The sequence below is a fragment of the Acinonyx jubatus genome, chromosome C2 (assembly GCF_027475565.1).
Source record: "Acinonyx jubatus isolate Ajub_Pintada_27869175 chromosome C2, VMU_Ajub_asm_v1.0, whole genome shotgun sequence".
Lineage (NCBI taxonomy): Eukaryota > Metazoa > Chordata > Mammalia > Carnivora > Felidae > Acinonyx > Acinonyx jubatus.
Genome location: NC_069384.1, coordinates 132,401,456 through 132,424,744, shown reverse-complemented (window position 1 = coordinate 132,424,744; position 23,289 = coordinate 132,401,456). Strand labels below are relative to the sequence as shown.

General features: G+C 36.8%; 1 protein-coding gene across 10 annotated transcripts in view; it reads left to right on the top strand.

Moving 5' to 3' along the window:
* The window catches only part of TBC1D5 (TBC1 domain family member 5), a 530,924-nt gene that overhangs the window by 274,204 nt on the left and 233,431 nt on the right, over positions 1 to 23,289 (top strand). For all 10 annotated transcript variants that reach the window (XM_053221498.1, XM_027061904.2, XM_053221496.1 and 7 more), the window contains 4 exons: positions 17,427 to 17,535; positions 19,019 to 19,108; positions 19,210 to 19,284; positions 20,671 to 20,738. In XM_053221498.1, coding sequence (XP_053077473.1) covers positions 17,427 to 17,535; positions 19,019 to 19,108; positions 19,210 to 19,284; positions 20,671 to 20,738 — 342 coding nt within the window. The remainder of the gene's footprint in view (positions 1 to 17,426; positions 17,536 to 19,018; positions 19,109 to 19,209; positions 19,285 to 20,670; positions 20,739 to 23,289) is intronic.

The window sequence follows — 23,289 nt, the reverse complement described above, 5'->3', positions numbered from 1 at the left end:
TTGGATATTATTCTTTCCTATAAATTGGCAACTTTGTTGCCTTAGTCTTCACTTAACCCTCCAACACGTGTACCTTTTGTAGCATATGCCAAGGTTTTATTGACTTTTGAATTCAGTCTTAAATTCGTCACCTAAGTCTGTAGTCTTTCCATTATTTATCTTATCATGGTTTTAGATTGTCACTTTCAAGAGAGTGTAGTCACTGATTTTTGTTGTTTTGTTTTTCATTTGTTAATATTTAAATGTAGTGAGGTGGTTCAAATCCTGACTCCAAGTACTTTGGAAACGTGGGACAAGTCTTAGCCTCAGTTTCCTCATCATTAAAGTGGGGGTAATAAGACACTTGTTATAAGGAGTTAATGGGATGGTGTCACATGGTAAGTGCTGCATAAATATTAGCTGCTTTTATCTTCCAGTCAATGTCATTATCATCATTGTCATCATCGTTAACCTTCTGGTATTTAGAATTGTTTACAGTGCTCTGATACGGAGACACTAAAAGGAAGGTAAAAAAAAAATGTGTCTTACAAGAAAATAACTTTTGTCTGTTAGCTGAAAGGGAGCTAAGAACAAGCTTAACCTGAGGCTTGAAACTCTCAATCTCTGGTACAATATTCTGGGTTGCCTTTGTACAGCCATTTTGTGCACAGAGTAGTGATAAAAGGCAGATGTTTTACTATTTGTATAAGTTCAGAGGTGGATTTTTGGAATTTTGACAACTTTCGAAATCTATAATCAATCAGATCGTAACATGATAGTTTCATATGCCTAACGTTCATAGATTTGTTGTTCTTAGGCCAGGAGGTTTTACTTGGATTTGTGTCTTTTGTGGTTTTACTTCATTGATTCCAGTGGAGTACAGCTGAATTTAACTCCTAAGGCACCAGTATGATTATTATATGGTGCCTAGGTAATAGAGTAGATTTTTAGAAGTTTTTGTTAAAATTCAGTTACATGTCCCCCAACCATTTTGCAGATGATGTGTTAAAATGGAAATTTTATAAGAATTGAGAAGATATTATTGGTTTATGCAGTAGATCATATGCTTTTTAAAGACCAGCGTTTTCTGTCAGATTTGTATGAGCGCTCTGTATGTCTTATTTAACTATTAAACCTGAGAGACCCTTGCTGGGTATGAAAGAAGAGTAGTCGTTTGCCAATTAGCAGTCTGCAGTAGATGATTAACTTAGTGACTGTAACGCAGGGCCACATGGTAGAAGGAATATTCTCTCCGCACCACCCTCCTCCTCTTCCCAAGGGCAGCTGACCTTCTCCTCTCCAAAGAGGCGAGCCCCTTGCCAGCACATATGACTACAGACTATTACATTAATCTGTTTAGCTGTAGTACCAGCTGCTTGCATGTTTTTAATTATCTTATTAGATGGTATAACAGTGACCTATGAAATAAATTGAAGGTGAGCATTTTTAAACTTTCCTTTTTTTACCCTAGGTTTCTAAATATCTTTATTGATCAAATTATAACTTTCCACAAAAGTTCAGAGAAGTCTATATGGTTTTTGAGTCAGTGTAATGCTTTTTTCACATGTAATGTTATAATTCCCCAAATAGAAAACAACTTCATTTTTGCCTCATTTTTTATCTAGGATTTAAAGATTGAGGATTGCCTCATTTAAGATTTAGGTTGTATTTCTGTAGTGACAAATCCATGTGAAGATACATTGGTTAAATAGTCAATTTAGTTAGAGAAGACTCAAGACCAGTTATTGGCATTCTCTGGGAAACTCAGAATATTGCTTCATTTTCAGACATCATCTTGGCATTGTATAAATGTCATAGGATAGAATATAAGTCATTGTAGATTATTTTTAAATACACTTGTATATGTAACTGTGATTTTCTAGATTCTGATATGTGGTAGTAAATCATGTAGTCTATCCTAATTATTTTTACAATTTAATTTCACATGGTACCATTTCTGGGTGTATTTTCCCAAGCTGTGTCATTAAGAAAAATGTATTGTCTTGTGAATTTTGACAATTGGATGATTTTCAAATAATACTTTGTAACTGAAGTGTTGACTACTGAAGATACAGTTGGAGATAGTAATAACCAGTGATTGTTCTAACTCATAGCCAATAAACAAAGAGTGTAATAGTTAGAAACCCTGGTGTTGAATGAAAAAAAAAAAAAACACAGATAGTGGGATGCAGAAAGGATTGCAAAATACTTGAGCATGTCTTTTGAATTAATAAATCCTACAACGGGGATAGTGGGATGCTTGAGACTTGAAAATTTATAAAGACCTTAAATATTTGTAAAGTACACGCAATGTTTTTGTAAATCAAGAAATACCCATTCTTTTTGGCTTCCTATTTTTTTTTCCTGTAAAGAATTGCTATATTTCATATTTCAAAAGAAAAAGGTAACTTTTTTCCTTCATATATTTTATTTTCTTGCCTTAAAAAGGAAAGAAGATAAAAAGCCATTTGGCTCTAAATTGGTGGTATTTAAAATTTCTTAATATTGAAGTTGCCTCGCTTCAATGTGGGAGTATTCTATACTCTATACAATGTGGTGTATTCTTTTTTTTTTTTTTAATTTTTTTTTCCAACGTTTTTTATTTATTTTTGGGACAGAGAGAGACAGAGCATGAACGGGGGAGGGGCAGAGAGAGAGGGAGACACAGAATCGGAAACAGCCTCCAGGCTCTGAGCCATCAGCCCAGAGCCTGACGCGGGGCTCGAACTCACGGACCGCGAGATCGTGACCTGGCTGAAGTCAGCCGCTTAACCGACTGCGCCACCCAGGCGCCCCTACAATGTGGTGTATTCTGTAGCCCACAGAGTTAAAGGCTGTTGAAGTTGATAAAATGTTTTGAAAATATTATAGTTGGTTTGGCTTCTTGAATCTAAAGTTAATTATTTTCCAGAATAATAAAAATACCTTAATTTGAACATTGTTTAGTCATTGAGTAAACTTTAAAAATTTAGGCTTACAGTTTTATCACAAAAATATTTATCCTATGTACATGTAATCAGTAATTTGAGAGAATGTGGAAAATATTTACACATTCTATCATTTACATTTATTTTTAGCATAATACCTTTTTTCCCCATTTGTGTGTGTTAAGTGTGCATGTCTTAAATCAACCATGAAGTAGTGATTCAAAATATTAGTAGAGGTAATAGAACAAAAGCATACTTTGGATTTAAAATTTAGAAATATGGGTTCTGGTTATACTCTTAGAGTGATAGAAGTTTGTTAATCTGTTATATTTAAGAATATGGAGTCCGAGAATTAATTTAATTGCTGAATGTTACGCTGTTAGTCTGTTCAGGCTGCTAGGTGGCTTATAAGCAACAGAAATTTATTTCTTACAGTTTTGGAGGCTAGGAAGACCATGATTAAAGTGCTGGTAGATTGGGTGTCCAGTAGGAGCCCACTCCTGGTTCTCTTTCTTTTCACAGTGTTCTTATATAGCAGAGGGGCCAGAGAGCTCTCTGATCCACAAGTTCTATTCATGGGCCCACCTCCAAACATCCATCCCACTGGGTGTTGAGGTTCAACAAGGGGAAGCAGGGGGGAGACATCCAGAGCACAGCATATACTAAAGATAATAGAGACTAACTTGAATTTCCATCCACTCTTCCACCACCCGGTCATTTTAAGCAGTTTCTAGCCTTTGCCATTTTATTTTTCCAGGGTATCATAGCTTAGTGTGCAGATGAGAGAGGTTTTTCCTGATTCTTAGAGCATCGCTTTTCTCACTTTGTGTTGTCTACATTTTGTTGAGAATTCACATACCTATATGATACAAACTCTACACATTTTTAAGAATAAATACATGATTTAGGGAAACAATTTGGAAAAAGGCACACAGGTAGAAATAAGACTCTCGGTTACTGACCTTAGGCAAGATAATTAGCCTCTCTGATTCCTGGTTACTTCATTTGTAAACTGGGAATGTTAGCAGCTCCCATATCGTAGAGTGGAGGGAGCATACCTACATATGTGGAGAACAGCTGGCCCAGTCAGCTATAGCACACAGTAAACAATAAATACCGCATTTTGCACCTTTCCTTTCTCTCTTTTCTAAAACCTTCTGCAATTTTTTTTCAAGTTCATTTATTTATCTTGAGAGAGATAGAGTGGGGGAAAGACAGAGAAAGAAAGAGAGAGAATCCCACGCAGACTTCGGCACTGCCAGCACAGAGCCTGATGCGGGGCTTGAACCCACCGACTGTGAGTTCATGACCTGCGCCAAATCCAAAAGCTGGACACTTACCGACTGAGCCACCCAGCCACCCCTAAAATTTCCTGTAAATTTTAATACACTTTTTCACCTATTATAGTTGTCATTTGTCTCAGAAAAGTATTTTTAGAAATTCTGTGCAGTTCTAAAGGGATGATAAATGAGTGTTTAAGGATTAGATCTATAGTTATCTGTAAAAGATCAAATCTATAAATATCTACAGTTATCTATAGATTACATAGGAAGAATATTTATAAAATCCACACTCATTTAACCTCATAATCTCAATATCACATTTTCTGAGTTCTCATTTTCATATTTGTTGAAATAGCACCACAGCCTTTATAGTTAAATGATAGTTTCAGAGAGCACAAAATGTAACCTTCGCATTTTCCAGAAACCAAAATCAAAATGATACCTTTTATTATATCTCCATAATGGAGCCATTTTTGAGAGAAGGAGAAAAATCATACTTGAATGATGAAAATATCATCTTGAAGTAACTTATTTTTTATGATAGTGGAACTGGTCAGTATCTATGCTTTTCTGTAACATACAACCGTTTGAACTAATTATTTGATCACTTAAGGCTCTGAAAATGTTACCTTCCACTTAAGTAATCAACTGGTTCCTTTGCATTTATAGTCTTAAATTAACATAACCCAAACTGACTTGAGTGTACATGTTAGTTTGAGTTCCTTTGCTTCATAAGTCCCTTCAAGCCCTTTTTATTATCTGTAGCCAGGCTCTAGAGGAAAAATTTTTTTCATATTTGTTTATTTACATAGTCAGCTGCAAGCTCCAATCATCCAAGGCTGTGTAAATGTTTATCTTTGAAAAGACAGGCATACATTTCAAATATAAGGATAAGCTGCTCTCAGTCGGTCAGCACCGAGAGTCCCTTCCCCAGGACACATTTCTGTTTTCCTCTGGGGTTCCCAGTTGAAATGCACTCCTGGCAGCTCATGGGTCACTATTTGTAATATATATTAGCATGCTTCACTTTTTCTTTTACTTTTTTTTTTTTTTTTTTTTTTTTTTTGTCATTTTAGAGACAGCATGAGTGGGGGGAGAAGAGCAGAGGGAGAGAGAGAGAATCCCAAGTAGGTTCCACACTTAGCCCAGCTCAGGGCTGGGTCCCCCAACCCTGGGATCACAACCTGAGCGGAAATCAAGAGTTGGACACGCAACCAACTCTTGAGACACCCAGGCGCCCCTAGCATGCTTCGTTTTTTAAGTGTGGTAGCGAAATAGGTAAAGTCAATTAAATATTTGGTCAGTAATGTTGAAGTGTGTTACTGGATCTATAATTTGAGAAAATAATACAAAGAAGTATTGTTTAAAAATGAAAAGTTATAAATCTTTTTAAACATTTTACAAATAGCTTGCTTGTTTATTTACTTATGGGTCGGCTTTATAGTTATATAGTTAGCTCTATATAAGACTTAATTACTGATTTTTGATTTGATGAAGTTTGTAAGTCTCAAAGATACAGTTTAAAGGTGGAATTTTCACAGAATATTTTAGTAAAGATTGATATGCAGCGTTTGTGTATTTTCTGTATCAAATTACCTTGCCTTCTGGGGAAAAGTGGCAGGGGGGGAGTAATCCTTTTTTTTTTTTTTTTTTTCATTTTTCCCCCCTAATCTAGAGCTTTCAGAAGTGTTTTTCTAACATTTCTTATATCTTTTTTGTTGTTGTTGTTCAAGAGACCTAACACATCTTCAGTCATTCTGAAGATCTTTATTGTATATCCATTATAGGCAAGCCAAGCGTGCTAAACCTCCAAGACTGAAAGAGAAGTAAATGCTGCCCGCTTGTCATGTAGGAGGGGAGACAGACATGGAAGCAACTAATGCAGATTATGGCCAGTGTTATAATGGGGGTGCATTTTCCTTAGATGGAGTAGTTAAAATTAAGGGGTTGGGGAAGTCATGGTTAAGGGGAAGGTAATAACTTGCTAGACATTCTAGAGGGACAGGAATTTTTTGTGAGGTGAATATGAAAAAAGACAGTCTTCATTTTCTACTCTCTAAGCAATTCATTCTTTGTTTTTTGTTTTTTTGTTTTGTTTTGTTTTTTGGCACTATTAGAATGGTTAGATCAATTGGCCTTATATTTGTTAGTGGTAAAATTATGCCTTAGTTATAAAAGACAGTTACAGTGGTCCTTACAATATGAGTATTTACATGTATCTGTTTCATTGTGTTGATATTGTTACTTTGCATGAACTACTGTTTTGATAGTATTAAAGTTTTAGATTTTATTATATCATAGGTGTTTGATATATTTAAATCCATGATCAAAAATTTTAACTGGGAGGTGAAACTGTGAATCTTTAAATCACAAAACATATTATATGAAATAGTTGGTAATGATACAATTGAGAATGAATATTATGTGCTTAGAAATATGGGAAAAATCAATAAAGCAGCTATGGAATAAAAAATAGCCTCTAATGAGAGAATATTTGAAATTTAAAAGAAGTCCTAGTATCATCTGAACATATGGACATAGTTTTCATTTCATGATTAGAGATGCAGTGTTCTGAGATAGATACAGTAGTTTAGCTGGTTGACATATTATTTCAAGGATTTTCAAAGATTGCATTTCAAGCTATTTGTTCAGATTGGTAGAGTAATTCAGATGATAGGCCCAAGTCTTTGAACCCATTTGAAGCCAAACAGGATAGTTGAACACTATCTTTGGACTCTCATTCCAATTTTTTAATGTGCTTCTAGATCTTAAAGTTGTTTTGAGCAACAGAGCTCTACTGTCATTGAACCAAGCACAGACCTGGTGTTGTGTGGATTTTGTTCAGTACTCAGTAATGAGTTTATAATCTCTTAAGTAACTGCTGTTGTTTGCTTGCCCCTCCCCACCTGACCCCTGGGTCAAACCCAGACCCCATTTCTCTCTTTTATATTGTGATTATGTAGGCTGAACGGGGACTACTTTGTTTCTATTTAAGAGATCCAGAAGAAGATGCAGGGAGTGGGATAAATAAATAAAGCCCGGGTAGTCTGATTGACATTTTTAACACTGTTCCCATCCCTGTTTCCTCCCCCTGTACCTGGACAGTTGGTGGAACCTAGAGAAGGAATGCCCTTTCCTGCCTCTATATGTCTAGGCGCCATTCCTAATCATAATATTTTAAACAGCTCTATAGAAAATGAGCATTTTTTGTGCTTATTTTTGTTGTATATTAGCATTCCATGTGACAGCTTTATGGAAACATCTCTGGTTCATGTAAAGATATCTGTGGTCATATAATTGAAACTTTTGTGGCATTCATTTGGGAATATCTGAATTATTGAGCATATGGATAACAGAATAAAAAAAATAACAAAAGGCCTCATAAAGTCAGGAGGAGATTTGAGTTCTCTTGAAGTAGGTGAGCTTTCAGATAACATAAAATTTCATCAGTGCAGAATACTTCTGCCTAAGACAGGACTTTTATGAAACATATTTTAATTTGGACAAGGAGGTCATGAGAAAATGGTTCATCTTCCACTGTGATGCAGAACAACTGTTTTTAAAAAAATCAGTAATAAAAATACTACTCCCACTGGTGTTCTAGCCTACATAGGAAACACAGTGCAGACTCAAATTAGGTCTCCACACCCTGATTCCTTTATTTTAATGTCTTCTCCCAACCCTTTCTCCCTTACCCCCTATACACGGTATTCAGAATAGGGATTTTTCCTTCTTTTTTTTTGAGATAGAGTAGGCAGTTAAGGAAAGGGGTGAGGTGGGGGGTGGAGGGGGGGAGATACCTGCAGTCTCCCCTAAGACCCTCAGGAGTCTAAGCCAGGAGTATAGCTTCATTATAATACATTTACATTGTGATTTTGACCCCCTTCCTGCATGTGGGGATGGCTGTCCTAACCATTCCAACAAGGACCATAGAGGGCCAACCCCTCCCCCCTCCCCATAGAGGAGTCCCTTAGATGATTGCCAGCAGCCTCAGTCAGACCCCTTAGCTGGGACCCTTAACCTAGCAAACATTAAAAAAAAAAAAAAAAAAAGAGAGAGGAAAGACAAGCTGACTCCTGTTGACGTTGCCTTCTGGGCTTGCCTCCTCTCCTACTTGGAGAGGGTACTTTGATCTCAACTGCAACTAATGGTTTGCTCACTTAAGAATTTGACTGTGGATGGAGCACCTGGATGGCGTAGTCAGTTAAGCTTCAGACTTCAGTTCTGGTCAGGATCTCATACTCCCTAGTTCCAGACTCTGCACTGATAGTCCTGAGCCTGCATGGGATTTTCTCTCTCCCTCTCTCTTTGCCCCTCCCTACTCCCTCTCCCCCCTCAAAATAAATAAATAAAACTTAAAAAAAAAAAAAAAGAATTCGTGAATTCTTTCTTGACCAAACTCAAGGACTGAGGCTGGGAATGGGATTGGCTGCTGATATTTGGATGTACAGTGACATATCAGTTATTTACAGGTCAAATTTCTAATAGCTTCAACCAGCTAGAATATAACCAGAAACTTAGAAATAAGGGGAAACTATTAGAATACCAAAACGTTTGTTTATTAAATGTGTTTAGGCGCAAAAGAGCCCTTTCAGTCCTTATTCTACTTTCACAGTCTTATTTGACATTTTTGTTAAATTAGAAAAGATTATGATAGTTTATGATGTTGAAATAGGCTGGAATGTATGAAGCTTAGAGTATCGTTTGTCTTTATTTCAAAAACGGCAAACTGAGCAAGTGACAGAGGGATGTAGATTTAGGATTTCTAAAAGCTAATGTACAATCATTACACAAATTAGTAGCCAATAGTCATGAAAAAAATGCCACTAACACAGAATGGAAAACTCCAAAAGCAAAGCAGCGTGGAGTTATTTAATGTGGGGCAAATGGCCATACATTCTCCAAATGTATAGCACATTTATACAAAAATTTCTGCAAGATTTAGGGGCGCCTGGGTGGCGCAGTCGGTTAAGCGTCCGACTTCAGCCAGGTCACGATCTCGCGGTCCGTGAGTTCGAGCCCCGCGTCAGGCTCTGGGCTGATGGCTCAGAGCCTGGAGCTTGTTTCCGATTCTGTGTCTCCCTCCCTCTCTCTCTGCCCCTCCCCCGTTCATGCTCTGTCTCTCTCTGTCCCAAAAATAAATAAACGTTGAAAAAAAAATGTCTGCAAGATTTAGAAATATTCTGATACTCTCAAAATTTTTATGTTGCCCCCCCCCCCAAAAAAAATCACATACGCGGCATATATTGGTCTTTGTTTATGCTGGGTAAATGAGGTATTCGAGTATAGGATTTTTTATAGTGGTGAGTTTTTTTCTTTTAAATTATAAATTGTGAGATTTTCTAGTGGCCCTTGGATAGAGATATTTCCTTACCTTTTCAGAGGCCCATGTGAAATTACTTTCCTAGGCACATTAATCCAAAGAAATTATACAGTCCATAAAGTCCATATTGACTTAAACTAAAGTTTACTTTATCACATGACCCATTTATCTCCCATTTAAAATTTTCATTTCCTGGATCTTTGAGGCAGTCTACTATGATCATATTAGGCTAATGATTCAAATCTTGGGTCTGATTCTTTGCAGCATTGATCGTTTTTGTTACCTGTCATCACTAAAGATTTGCTTCCCTAACTTGTATGTGTGTGTATGAGAAGAAGGAGGTGGGAGGAAGCAAGAGGCAGTGGGGTGGTGGTAGAGACAGAGTCATAGACAGGGAAAGGCAATCAGAGACAAAAAAGAAAAAAAAATATTACATCTATATCTGACCTTATTAGTAGCACCCCATTCATTTAGAATTAATTCTATACTGTGTTACATCTCTTATGGAATTATCTTGACTTCATAACTACTTGTACTGTTGAACTTTAAAAAAAATTTTTTTAACATTTTTATTTATTTTTGAGAGACAGAGACAGAACATGAGCATGGGCAGGACAGAGAGAGGAAAATCTGAAGCAGGCTCCAGGCTCTAAGCTGTCAGCACAGAGCTTGACCCGGGGTTCAAACCCACAAACCGCGAGTTAATGACCTGAGCCGAAGTCTGACGCTTAACCTAGACTGAGTCCCCCAGGTTCCCTGTACTATTTAACTTTTAACGTGTATCTGTCTTCTTTCCCCCGTAACACTATAGGTGATATGTATCACGTGTATACTTATGTTACAGGTTTTACTTTCAAAGTTAAATGTATACATGAATGGTTTATTCTTAAAACACTTTGAATTTTGATGTTCACTATAGGAACAACCTGGTGACATGAAGCTATTTAAATTTAGGTTTAAATTAATTAAGATAAAATATGTAGTTCTTGAATTGCAGTAGCCTTATTTCATCCGGTTAGTAGCTACATGTGATTAATGATTACCCTATTGGACAGTCAGATATAGAACACTTCTGTTACTTCAGAAAATTCTGTTGGATGGTGCTGATCTACAGATTATCAAATGAATGATGGATTCAGTTTTAATCCATTTAAATCTCTTTAAGAGAAAGTATTTATCTGAAGCATACATGTATTTCTATATGTGTAATATCCTATAAGTCAACCCAGTCTTGAAAACATGGTTTATGAAATAAGATGGGCTTTTAATTAGGATATCAGATTTTGCTAAATAAATGCCTGTTTCTGAGTTACTGCAAAATAATTTGTTCTCAGTTCTATAAGCATTTCTTTCATAGTATTGTTTACATTATAGACTGTGTGGCAAATTCTTCATCATGCGGAGAGTTAGGTATCAAGTCCCTGCTCGTATCCAAATAGCAAGGTAAATGTGGTGCAGTGGGGATGGAACGCAGGTGGGAGAAGTCTGCAGGAAGGTGTCTCCAGGAGTTCCTTATACAAGAAACATCAGTGAACTATGGAATATAAACTATATTCGTTCCAGACAACTTAATAGAGATGGTTTGGTACAGGATCCATTTCTCACCTCGTTTCTAAATGCCATTCCTTTGATAGTCTAATGACCTTTATTATATACTTAATTTTTTGTGACCTTGTGATACAGCTTTTCTTGATTCCTTTTCTAAAGGCATGTTTGTTGACTTTCCCTACATAATATGATCTTGAATTTAGAAGCTCTTAAACATTATATTTTAAAGAAAATGATCCATGTTTTTTAGAAAAAGAATTTTCTATCTGACTGTCCAAAACTAGCTCAGTTCTTTGTGTCCTTGTGGATATTGAGGTGGCAGTTCAAGATTTTTCAATTCAGAGTTAATTCCAAACCCAAATCAGAGCATCATCATAAATTAATTTTAACAAACCTCCACTAAGTGAACTATTTATTGCCTTTGTTTCAATGGAGCCTCACCATATGAGAACATATTTCACCTAGACATAGAAAGAAATCCATTTTAAGCTTGTGAGTAATTGTGCATTCTGTTTTTATATTTATTTATATATGTATAAGTGATATGCCCTGATGGTTCATTATGGAGGAAAAAAAAAGCTTTAAATAAAAGTAAGTTTTTAAAAATTCCTGATACAGGAAGCAAAAAAGCCAGTACAGTTTCTAATTGCCTTTTAGAGTCTCTGAGTTCCCTCATTACCTGTGATTTAAGCTAAAAATGAGGTAATTATAGATAACATCAGTGTTTATCTGGTTGATCTTGGCACCTGCAGTCCTAATGTTGTAGCTTACCCATATCTGGTGCCACACTTTACAGTCTGATGCTGACATACCTAATTTACACTTCTCATATTTCCATTGATTTTTTTTTTTAGTTAGATGTTCCTTGTTCTATTTGAATAGTATTTTTAAAATCATACTTAAGATGGCATAAAATTACATACTCTTTTACTTGGAATATTGGATTTATGTGCAGTCCTTTCATTAGTAAAAATAACTAATATATTTCCATACAGATTTAAAAGTTTATTGTGTCCTTTTACTTACATATCTGATAAAGCAGTTATGGGAATTCATTGGCAGTTGTTTCAAATTTGCCATGCGCTTTAGGATCATAAAACTGTTTTCTTACCTTGTGCTTTCACACCGTCAAATATTCTACGCATCTAACTCTGGTCTCATTCTGCTTAAAGATCACCTTTATTTTAGCCTGGCCTTTAGTGCTGCTATTAGTCTAGTCAGGTCTCCAAAAATGAAATGATCGAGGACTAGCTGACCTTGTAAAGGATGGGATCATCTCTGCGGAGCTGCTTCACCATACCACCTCCTTACCATTCCTCCCTCTTAGGTGTCCCTTCTCTGTGACCTGTTGCAGTTCCCCCGTGGTGATAGTCCCTTATACCTTCCCCTCAGCAGTTTCTTTATCAGTGAAAACCAGAGTGTCTCCTCTTTACCAAGTATCGGCGATCCTCAGTACTCGACGGGATGTAGTCTCTGAATTGTTTTCAGTCGTCTTAGTTGTTTGAGTTTCTTTAGTTAGCCCCATAGAGACATTGCTCCCTGCCCAAGTAATGCATGAAAATGGGTTAGAAATCATCATATAAAATGGACATTATAAAATTGTTTGTCTAGTATGTCATCATGTGGAACAATTCAGAAATTTTCTAGTCCAGAATTGCCACATAATCAAGGGATTTATGCATTATTTAGGTTACCAAAGTACTTAATTAAATTTAGAAAGTACTAACTAGTTTTATACCAATTTTATGTGCATATCTTGGGAAAATACTACATAAATATATATAATTAGAAATAGAGATCTCTTTATGATCATGCAGCTTATCACTGCATATTCTAGTTGATTTCCATATCAACAAACAAAAACAAAAACACATTGCCAAGAGTCTTAGCTACCTAAATAGGTATTCTTGGAGGAGAGACCTCCTTCAGTTGCTGCTGCAAAAGTTGATTTCATTTACTTAGAAATGACTTCAACACTCAAGGCCAGCATTTTTGAACAGTCACAGTGTTCTTCTCTGAGGAGCACCTGGTATCCTCAGAATCCTTCTTGACACAGTGCTTCCATGGTAGTCACTACCAATCCATTACCATTGGCTGCAGAAAGGAAACCACTATTTGCCTTTCCCTCCTTAGATGCTGGTTGTTTTTAGGGACCCAGTGCCTGCAAGGCTTAGTGGTTGCCACTAGATGGCACAAGTGCTTTGTCAAGGGAGTCCTTAAGGCCCAGGTGTCTCTCTAGAATCTGTTCCCTTGCAGTGAGTGGTTCCACACCTAAATACCCCAGGTTGTTTTTAACCACTCACAGGAGCTATTGACTTATTTTCTCAGTCCAACTGGTGAAAACTTATCTCTGTACCCTTGGACTCTGTACCCTTCTCAAAAACTAGAACTCTAAGGAAGAAAATCTGAGGTCATATTCTTGTCTTGCCTTCTTGTGAGAGGCCATTTTTATACTTTGATGTCTGCAGTATGTTTCCCTTTTAGTGTTGTTTCCATGTTATTCCAGGAAGATGCTTTTACTAATTCTTTTTTTTCCTTCGTATTCAATTTTTCTGAGCCTTAGTTTCCTCACTGATAAAGAGGGGTTAAAAATATACACTGCAGGAGAGTTGTTGTAAAGGTTGAAAGTGATTTACTTAAAATATTATATATTTTAACATATCAGGATTTTTTTTTAGCATTTTAATAGCATCATTGTCAGATTTTGGCTGTTACAGGCACACTGTATACTTTTTTTTTTTTTTTTTTTTGATATGAGAGTTTAGGAACTACCTCTCTTTTGTTTTTGTTAATTAATCTGAAAAATTCCTTCACTGACTCCTAAATAACTTATTCTTCCATGTCTTGTTCTGAGTTCAGGAGTAGTTCGCCATTTGTATTTGTGATTGTAAAAAACTTGTATTTTGGTTCAGCTTGGACTGTTCAAGCTCTAACAGCCCAGCTCTTGGGGTAGCATTTGAGTACCTCTAGTGCTACTATTGTTTTCTACACGAAGTTTTAATTTTTAGGTGTAAAACTATTTCTTTAAAAAATTTTTTTAAATGTTTATTTATTTTTGAGAGAGAGAGAGAAACAGAGTGTGAGTGGGAGAGAGGGAGATACAGAGTCCGAAGCAGGCTTCAGGCTCCTAGCTGTCAGCACTGAGCCCGACGCAGGGCTCAAACCCAGGAACCGTGAGGTCATGACCTGAGCCGAAACCGGACACTTAACCGACTGAGCCACCCGGGCACCCCTGTAAAACTATTTCTGCCCTCTCTGTACTACCAGAGTGCTTCGCCTTAACCATATTATTACTGGTTTACATAACTTAATGCTTTTTCTGATGTCTGTGAGTGCTAAGCACATAGTAGGCACTAAATGTTTATTGTGTTTATTGTTACTCTGTATCACTGTTTATTAATAAAACACTATTCCATAGAGGAGAAAGACAATAAGTTATCTTGTGGCCTCTATAAGTTCCTCTGTTGTTAGGGCTAGTCATCAGTTTGAGGTGTTAAGCCTTAATTGGAACTATAAGTACCATGAATAAATTTAAATGATTGTGAATTCCAAAGATAATGTTTCCATTTCACATGCCTCAGTCTCCTTTTCTCTTTACCAACACTGTAATCAAGGCCTAGGGTCTTATTTAAGCTAACAAATAATTATCCTTCATTACATAAGTAGTATGTAACTTGACCTTAAAAGGCTGCTTAACTTGACAAGATGGCAATGAATCTAGCCCCCAGCTGTGTCTACTTTCGCACTGTCTTGGTACCTGTGAATAGGAGCTGATTTGGGGAGAGGCTGGGGAAGTTGCCTCACACTTCCCTCTCATCTGGAACGTATTGGTGATTTCAGGCCATGGAAATGCATGGTCTTGCACGTATTTTGATTCCTCTTGGGTTCAGAATGCATTTAAAATCTGGGCTTTTTGCTTGCAGACCGCAAGCTATTTAGACATACATTTTCTGAGAAGTACTCATTGCTTATCTCATCTTTGAGTATTACTAAAACTGGATAAAAACTTGAATATGAGATGTGGATAATATATGATGACATTGTTGGGAAATGGACAATATATTTTAAAAAATTATAGGTATTACAAATGGACTAGTGTGATAAAAATAAAGATTTCAGTAAACATTTCTTTGAACTTGGAGTGGCTAAGAATTAAGCATGAAAACAGTAGAAAGAGCATCAAGAGAAAAAAATGTTAGGTTTAAATTAGTACACAAATTGAAAGTTTCACTGTGTTGAAAATCAAGAAATTGGGTTAAAAATATGTGTGGCAGACAAAGCTGTGGTATTTTTAACATGAATAACTCCTCCCTTGGACCTATAATGAGGCACACTAAAATAAAAACAATGTTACAATTATTATGAACACTAATATTTATTTTAAAAAATGTGATATGCTGGACATGCTTCTGAGGGCTTGCCATGCATTTTAGTCCTCATAATAATTCTTTGAGGTAGGCTATTATTTCATTTTACAGATGAGGAAACAGAGGCACAGGGAGGTTAAGTAACTTGGCCATGCTTGCATAGCTAGTGAGTCGCTAGTAAATTGTGTACTGTTTCTGTGAATGCATGGCTTTCTTTTTATCCCCTGAGTGTGGTTCTGCAATCCATTCTCTTTTTTTTTAATTTATTTATTTTTGAGAGAGAGAGAGTGTGAGCCAGGGAGGGGCGGAGAGAGAGAGGGAGATACAGAATCCAAAGCAGGTCCCAGGCTCTGAGCTGTCAGCTCAGGGCCCCATGCGGGGCTTGAACCCACAAACTGTGAGATCGTAACCTGAGCCGAAGTCACTGAGCTACCCAGATGCCCCTGCAATCCATTCTCTTAACCACTCTCCTATGGTGCTTAAAATAGGCAAAGGACAAGAAAGGAAGTTTTTAAAAAGAAATAAAGTGACTCAAAAGCATGACAGATTTTCACTTTCACTAATGATACAAATGCACATTAAAATAAAAATGAAACATGACTTTCTCTTATGAATGGAGTGTTGAGAGTAAGACATTTTCACGGAATGGTGGTAGGAATGCTTTTCTTCCAGTATGGGGTTGGAGTGCTTATCTCATCTGGTGTCCTTAGCCACTAGCCCTTCCTGGCAGAAGGCGGGTGGGGGCGGGGGGCGGGAAGCAATGCTGCAGGGCTGAACTGGAAAGTCTCCTGTTTGAGGCAGTTAGGAGGGTGTCATTGCCTTGGTCACTCTTCTGGAAAACTCTGCAGAAGATACTTCACAGTCAGGTTTGTTTTTTTTAACTGTAGGTGTGCAGTAGGTTGCATTACTGGCCCAAAGAGCATGGTGTCAAGGCTGTCCTTTTCTCAAAACGAGTAGGGTCTGGCCAGTGACAGTTGCACGTATAGGAGGCTGATGGAGGCTTGTAAAGGCTTTCTTTTGAGGAAGTCGCACTGAAGAGCTTGCCAGGGTTTCAGCTTTGATAATAAAATTTAAATTGTAAGTATGTTGTGGCATTATGAACTCAGAAATTTCATAAATCTGTGCTCAGTAGCCTCAACTGTTGACGAATGGTTCTTGATGTTTAGCTTGGTACAAGATGCAAGGAATTTAGGTCTACTTTCTTTATTCAAATTCAGTAAATGGTTTGGGACAATTAATTTCCAATTGTTTCCCAGTAGAGCAGATTTACTTGTATATTAATGAGGCACAGGTGTTAGGCCCCTGGTGTCTGCGTGCCTGGGAGGCATATTTCAGTTGTTTATCTACTCAGCCATAGGTACTGCAAGGTACTCAAGCTTGCCTTTAACAGTTTTTACAGTGAGGCTTTTTAATTTTTTGATGTTTTTTTTCAAATTTGCCTGCACCTGTTAAAATTTTAAAACTGATCATGTAGAAAGAAGTTGCCGAGATTTCAATAGTAAATAGCACTAAAAGTTAAAGAAAGTAGTCTTCTATTATATTTAACTCCCCAGCCTGACACTAAAGAGAAATGGGTTCATTTAAACAGATATTTCATGTGAGAAGCCAATATAATCAACACTACCCTTTGTGTTGTGTATTTTTGGAGCAGGTATATCTTTGTCAGTGGCTAAAGCCGTCATATATTTATATTAATATTCATTTTTTTCTTGTTTCACTGAACTGCACTACCAACATTTTAGACGAAATGGAATAGCCTCCATAGACATTATGAATTTCAGTATCTGGCATAATTATAGCGATCTACATATTCATTAAATCTACAGAAGAACTGTGTCCAAAAAGACAGCCATGCATTCAGAAACAGTACACAACTAAATATATACGTTTTAAAAGTTGCATTTCTTAGACTTACTTAAAATTAATTTCCTGTAGCACTCCTCTCCAAGCAGAGAATTTTAACAAAGGGATCCCCATGCTTTTGGTTTCTTGCATATAGGAAAGAATGGGAAGAACTATTTGTAAACAACAATTACTTGGCAACAATAAGGCAGAAGGGGATTAATGGGCAGCTGAGAAGCAGCAGGTTCCGCAGCATTTGCTGGAAGGTAAGAAGAAAATATTTATTTACAGTTTGTGGTTGCAGTATATCAACACATTACCTGATGCCCTGGGAGATTACCCATGCAGGGGATCACTGAATTTTCCAGGAGACTTCACTCTCGATTTTTTGGCCATCCATATTTATCTTTCATAGAACATTTACTAATAAGGTTGAACCACCTTAGTCTCGAATAACTGGTACGGTAAAGGAGTCATTTGAAATAACTATTCTTTCATCTCATTTGATGGTGTGGAATTCAAAGCAACACCTTTGCATTCCCCAGAGGTTTTGGCAGACGTCCTTGAAGGTGGGCAGTAGAGGCGGTTTTACTTTCAGGTTCCTGTTGTATCCAGTGCCTGCCTTCATTGAGGCACCTTCCCTTTTCACTTCAGAAGCAGCAGATGGAAAAGATTTTTCCTCTTTCTCTCTTTCTTTCTTTCCTTTCGTTTCTTTCCTAGAAACACAAAGCAAAGGGCAGCAAGAAAGAGAAGTAAAAGAAAATTAGGTCAGTCTTTTAAGAGAAAGGGCCACTGATTACCAAAACTAGTAATAATCTGTACTTCTCTTTTTAATTACTTGGAAATATTGTCCCTTTTTGTCCTCTCAAAATGAATTAATGCAGGTTTAGACTTATTTCTGAAATGACTTCTACTGAAAGTTTTTTAGGTCTTATCTGCATAAATTAAGCATACAGAGTCTGTGCAAGTAAAGACAGTAGGAAACACATGATGTATTAGACAGTTTTAGATTTAATAATTTAGATTTAATAATTAAAATACATTTTTCTTCTGTTAGATGCAGGCAGTAAAGGCAGGAGACCTGCTGCTAGACTATTTGTATACACACATTTGTGCCCCGCCCCCCATTCCTTGTTGTTTAACTTTCAGTATCATTCGCTTGCTAAAAATAAACTCAAATCTAGATTTATTTTAATGTTGTATTTAAATTAAATCAAATTTGTCTTTTTAAGAATGCTTGTTATTTTCATATGCTGATTGCCAGTTGCAGATTCCATTTCTGCTGTAAAAGGAATCACTTCGTTTCTCAAGCTGTGCCCTCAGGTGTTTCTTCTCTGTCCTTTACCTGCCTGTTTTAAGACAAATCTTAAGCCTTGAGATTAATGATGGGACTCTGTGTCTGTCAATAGCCCATTAACATAAGAATTTAAAATGGGAATCATACTTGAACCTCAATGAATTCTTCTTGTTCATTTTTAATATAAATTTGGAGGGGAGGTTGATTGAATTTTGTGGTGTAGCTTTTGTGATCTTGTTTTTTTGGCCTTTGTTCACTTTTTAAATTATCCAAATATGTATATTTCTTAAACATTCCCAAATATACTTTATTGGGAATTGGAATGATATGAATATGAAATACAATGAATATGAATATCTCTTTCAGTTTTCAGGTGACTCTGTTTGGCATAGTTTTACCTGTTACTTGTTATGATTTTTACAAAAGTTTCCTTTTTTTTTTTTTCTCGACAGCTATTTCTTTGTGTTCTTCCTCAAGATAAAAGTCAGTGGATAAGTAGAATTAAAGAATTAAGAGCATGGTATAGCAACGTTAAAGAAATAGTAAGTTGTACTTTAATTAATATAATTGTTTTCTTAATGTATGCTTTCAAGTCCAGATCAGTCCAACTCTGATCTTTGTGTTTTCTTTTTTTCTTTGCCAGCACATCACAAACCCGAGAAAGGTTGTTGGCCAGCAAGATTTGATGATCAATAATCCTCTTTCACAGGACGAAGGGGTAAAGTTCATCTTTATTCATATCTCAACTTCTTTTGCCCATAAGAATATGCTTATGAAACTGGTTATCAATCACCATGAAAGCAATATTATTTTGTGCCAACTAATTTTTTGTTTTTTTACTCTGTATACTATATGACCTAAACCCTGATGGAAATTATTCCATACTGTATTCATCCTCTGTTATAGGAAGTTTATGATGTATTACTGTGGAATGGCACTATGGAGGAGAAGTCTCAGGGGACCATAAGAACTCAGAGTAAAACCAAAGAGCATAAAGAGGGGGATAGAACTGTTTTATCAAGCTTGTAGTGGGCAGTGGGGAGGCTAGGAAAGCCTCTCTTTATGATAACTTGGTGGACTCACTTGGTGATAGATAGGGCTCACTTGGTGGACTAATCCAAGAAGAAAAGTAACTATTCAGAAGTTTTTAAAGAGGGGTGCCTGGGTGGCTTAGTCAGCTAAGTATCCGACTTCGGCTCGGATTACGATCTCGCTGCCCGTGAGTTTGAGCCCCACGTTGGGCTGTGTGCTGACAGCTCAGAGCCTGGAGCCTGCTTCGGATTCTGTGTCTCTTTCTCTCTCTGCCCCTCCCCGGCTCATGCTCTGTCTCTCTCAAAAATAAATAAACATTAAAAATTAAAAAAAAAAAAAAGAAGTTTTTAAAGATAATGAAAAAGATCAGCCTGTCTCCACTCATATTCCAGTGAAGACTAAGAATAATTACTGCCTTAGAGGTATTGTGTATCTTCTTCGGTCACTGCTCTTAATTCCTGTTTCCCTGCTAACAGAAAATATTTTCCAGCTAATATCCTAATATTAGTGTTTCTTTTTTTTCCTGATACATATAGTTGTTACAACATAGTCTATAGGAGAGCTACATAAAATATTAAGTAAGTTTTAAAACTTTACTTAAATTCACATTTTAGTAGATGTTTAGGTAGATCTAAACATCTATCTGGTCATGAAACCAAGCTTTGTAGAAAAACTCCTGTGTCTTTCTTAGTGCATTGGGAGTTCAGGTGAGGTTCAAGTTGAGACCAGTTGGTCCATGGCCCTGCTGTAACCCAAGCAGACCTCTTTGTTTTTGTAAGGGAAGTAGTGGATGTATGGCAGTAAAGCTATCATTCATTTTATATAGATGATACAAAAATTTTAAATATACATACATACTATATATATGTCTCACTGGAAAAATTGATGTTAGTATAAGAATGTGCTTCTGAGATTAGTTTTTAATATTTTTATTCCAATTTCAGGTTTCCTTTGCAATGTGAAATGATAACTCAGAGAAGGATAAATTTGATCATTTAAATTATTAAATGATATCATAAAAGTCAAGCAAAGGTGTGGGATTATTTTAAATAGGTTGTTTTCCTTATTTCAGAGTCTTTGGAACAAATTCTTTCAAGATAAAGAACTTCGATCGATGATTGAACAAGATGTCAAAAGAACGTATGTAGAACTTCCAGTGATACAAATTGATGTTATCTCTTTGTAACTTGGGCAAAATACAAAATCCATAGAGAAGCTCTAAATAAATGCAGTATTTTCCTTGTGTTCAAAACAAAGTTTTTTTGGCCATTTTTGGTAGTAACGATTATTTTCTATTCTTAAAATACAGTTTCCTCTTTTTAAAAATAAATTAAAATATTGATAATCTTAAAATAATATTTAATCCACTTTTCAATTTTCAACAATTTTGAAGTCATGTGCTCTGATTAAGGTTATATTATGTTGTCATAGTACTAGTATTCTTAGACAAATTTGTCTCTTGCTTTACACCTTTGAATCCCTTTCTAACCAAATTACTTTTTAAATGACAACTATTATTTTTACCCTCCTTATTTCTCTCTCAAAATCATTCAGGTTTGCAAACAAACTCTTCTCCCAGTCTACTTAGTATTTCCCGCGTGCAAGAGTTGTTTACTTAGCACATAGTTAATATCTGTAACTTTTATATATTAGGCTTCATTTTGCTGGATCATGTAGTGGGAAGTACATGGAATTTGTGTAGAAAGGTCCTAAGATAAGTTCTAGCAACACACGGTATAATCTTAGGCAGATTACTTTCAACTAATGTCTTTCCTCCTCAGTGTCCTTTTCTGTAAAATGGGAATAATAGTTAACCGCCTCAAAGGACTGTTGTAGATTAATAAACGTAGTATTTTGATACGTTTACACTTTAAACTGTAAACAATTACATAAATGTTAGTAAATTTGATCTAACCAGCGGGATCTAGGACACGCCACGTATTTGCAGAGTCATGGATATCCCTAGTGCCTTCTTCCCGCTCGTTCTGCAGCTTTGCACATCTACCCCACTGCTAGTTCAGTTCCTGCTAGACCTATTACACAACAAGGTCAAGGCCTCTGGTTCTCTGACATTCATCTCTTTCTAGGTCCCAAACACAGAATAATCAGATGACATAGACTGCTATTAAGATTATACTACATATTGGACAAATCAAATTTTCTATTTTAAAATGAAAATCAGGGGCGCCTGGGTGGCTCAGTCGGTTAAGCGGCCAACTTCGGCTCAGGTCACAATCTCACGGTCCGTGGGTTCGAGCCCCGCGTCGGGCTCTGTGCTGACAGCTCAGAGCCTGGAGCCTGTTTCAGATTCTGTGTCCCCCTCTCTCTGACCCTCCCCCGTTCATGCTCTGTCTCTCTCTGTCTCAAAAATAAATAAACGTTAAAAAAATTAAAAAAATAAAATAAAATAAAATGAAAATCAGTGGAGGGGTGCCTGGCTGGCTCAGTCAGTAGAGCATGCAACTCTTGATCTTAGGGTTGTGGGTTCAAGCCCCACGTTGGGCCTAGAGCTTACTTGAAAGAAAGAAAGGAAGTTAGGAAGGAAGGAAAGAAGAAAGGAAGAAAGGAAAGAAGAAAGGAAGGAAGCAAGAAAGGAAGGAAGAAAGAATGAATGAACAAACGTTCAGAGTATGATGGAACTGTATGTAACTGGCAATGGTGGCAGGTTGGGGAGTGAGAGGTATGGGATCATTTTGATGAGCTGAGTTATCTGGTTAACCAAGGAGTAACCGATAATAGGGAAACTACTCTCAGAGGAGCTGGGTGGCAATGCTTGACCTCTAGTATGTAGTTTCAGAAAGTAGAAAGCCATTATACTGGTGCTCAGAAGACACTCAAATATTTGTTAGAAAAAACAAAAAAATGAATTTCCTCACCAATAGTTTAAGTAACTGTATAATCAGTGGCAATAAAGCAGACCTCTTAAAAACAAAATGCATGGTATATATTGCTGACCAAACAGTAAAGGTATCCCTTTTTTAAAACATTGGTAGGCAGTTATCTTAGAAACTTTGACATCTTCAGCTTAAAGTGGCTAATAAGAAGGATTATGACCAATCTTTCTACTGTTACCAAATGAAAAGAGGCACCATGGCACTGAGCAGAAGCACACACTCAGAGGCCCTGTTGGCCACATTGGCTAAAAGACAAAACAAACAAAGAGAAGGGGAAAATAAAGCTCAGACAGCCAAACCACATAGGAAGTGGCACTGAGAGCCTGTTGATCATTTTGGTTACTTAGCGCAAACATTTCTGCTTTGCTGTGTGAGAAAGTGTTACTTCTTGAAAACTGTGTTCTTGGAACTATTTTTTTTTTAATTAATGTTTTTTTTATTTATTTTTGAGAGAGAGAGAGAGAGAGAGAGAGAGAGGGTGTGTGAGCGGGTAAAGGGCAGAGAGAGAGGGAGACACAGAATCTGAAGCAGGCTCCAGGCTTCAAGCTGACAGCACAGGGCCCGACGCGGGGCTCGAACTCATGAACCGTGAGATCATGACCTCAGCCGAAGTCGATGCTTAACCGACTGAGCTACCCAGGCGCCCCAAGAACTATTTGGTTTTATATCTTCTGTGTATTTTTCATATAAAACTGGGCATGTGTGTGTGTATAACACATATATGGCTGACTTTTTTTCTTATAATTGGTCTCCACTGGTACATTTTAATTCAGTTTGCAATCCTGAGATTCAGGGAC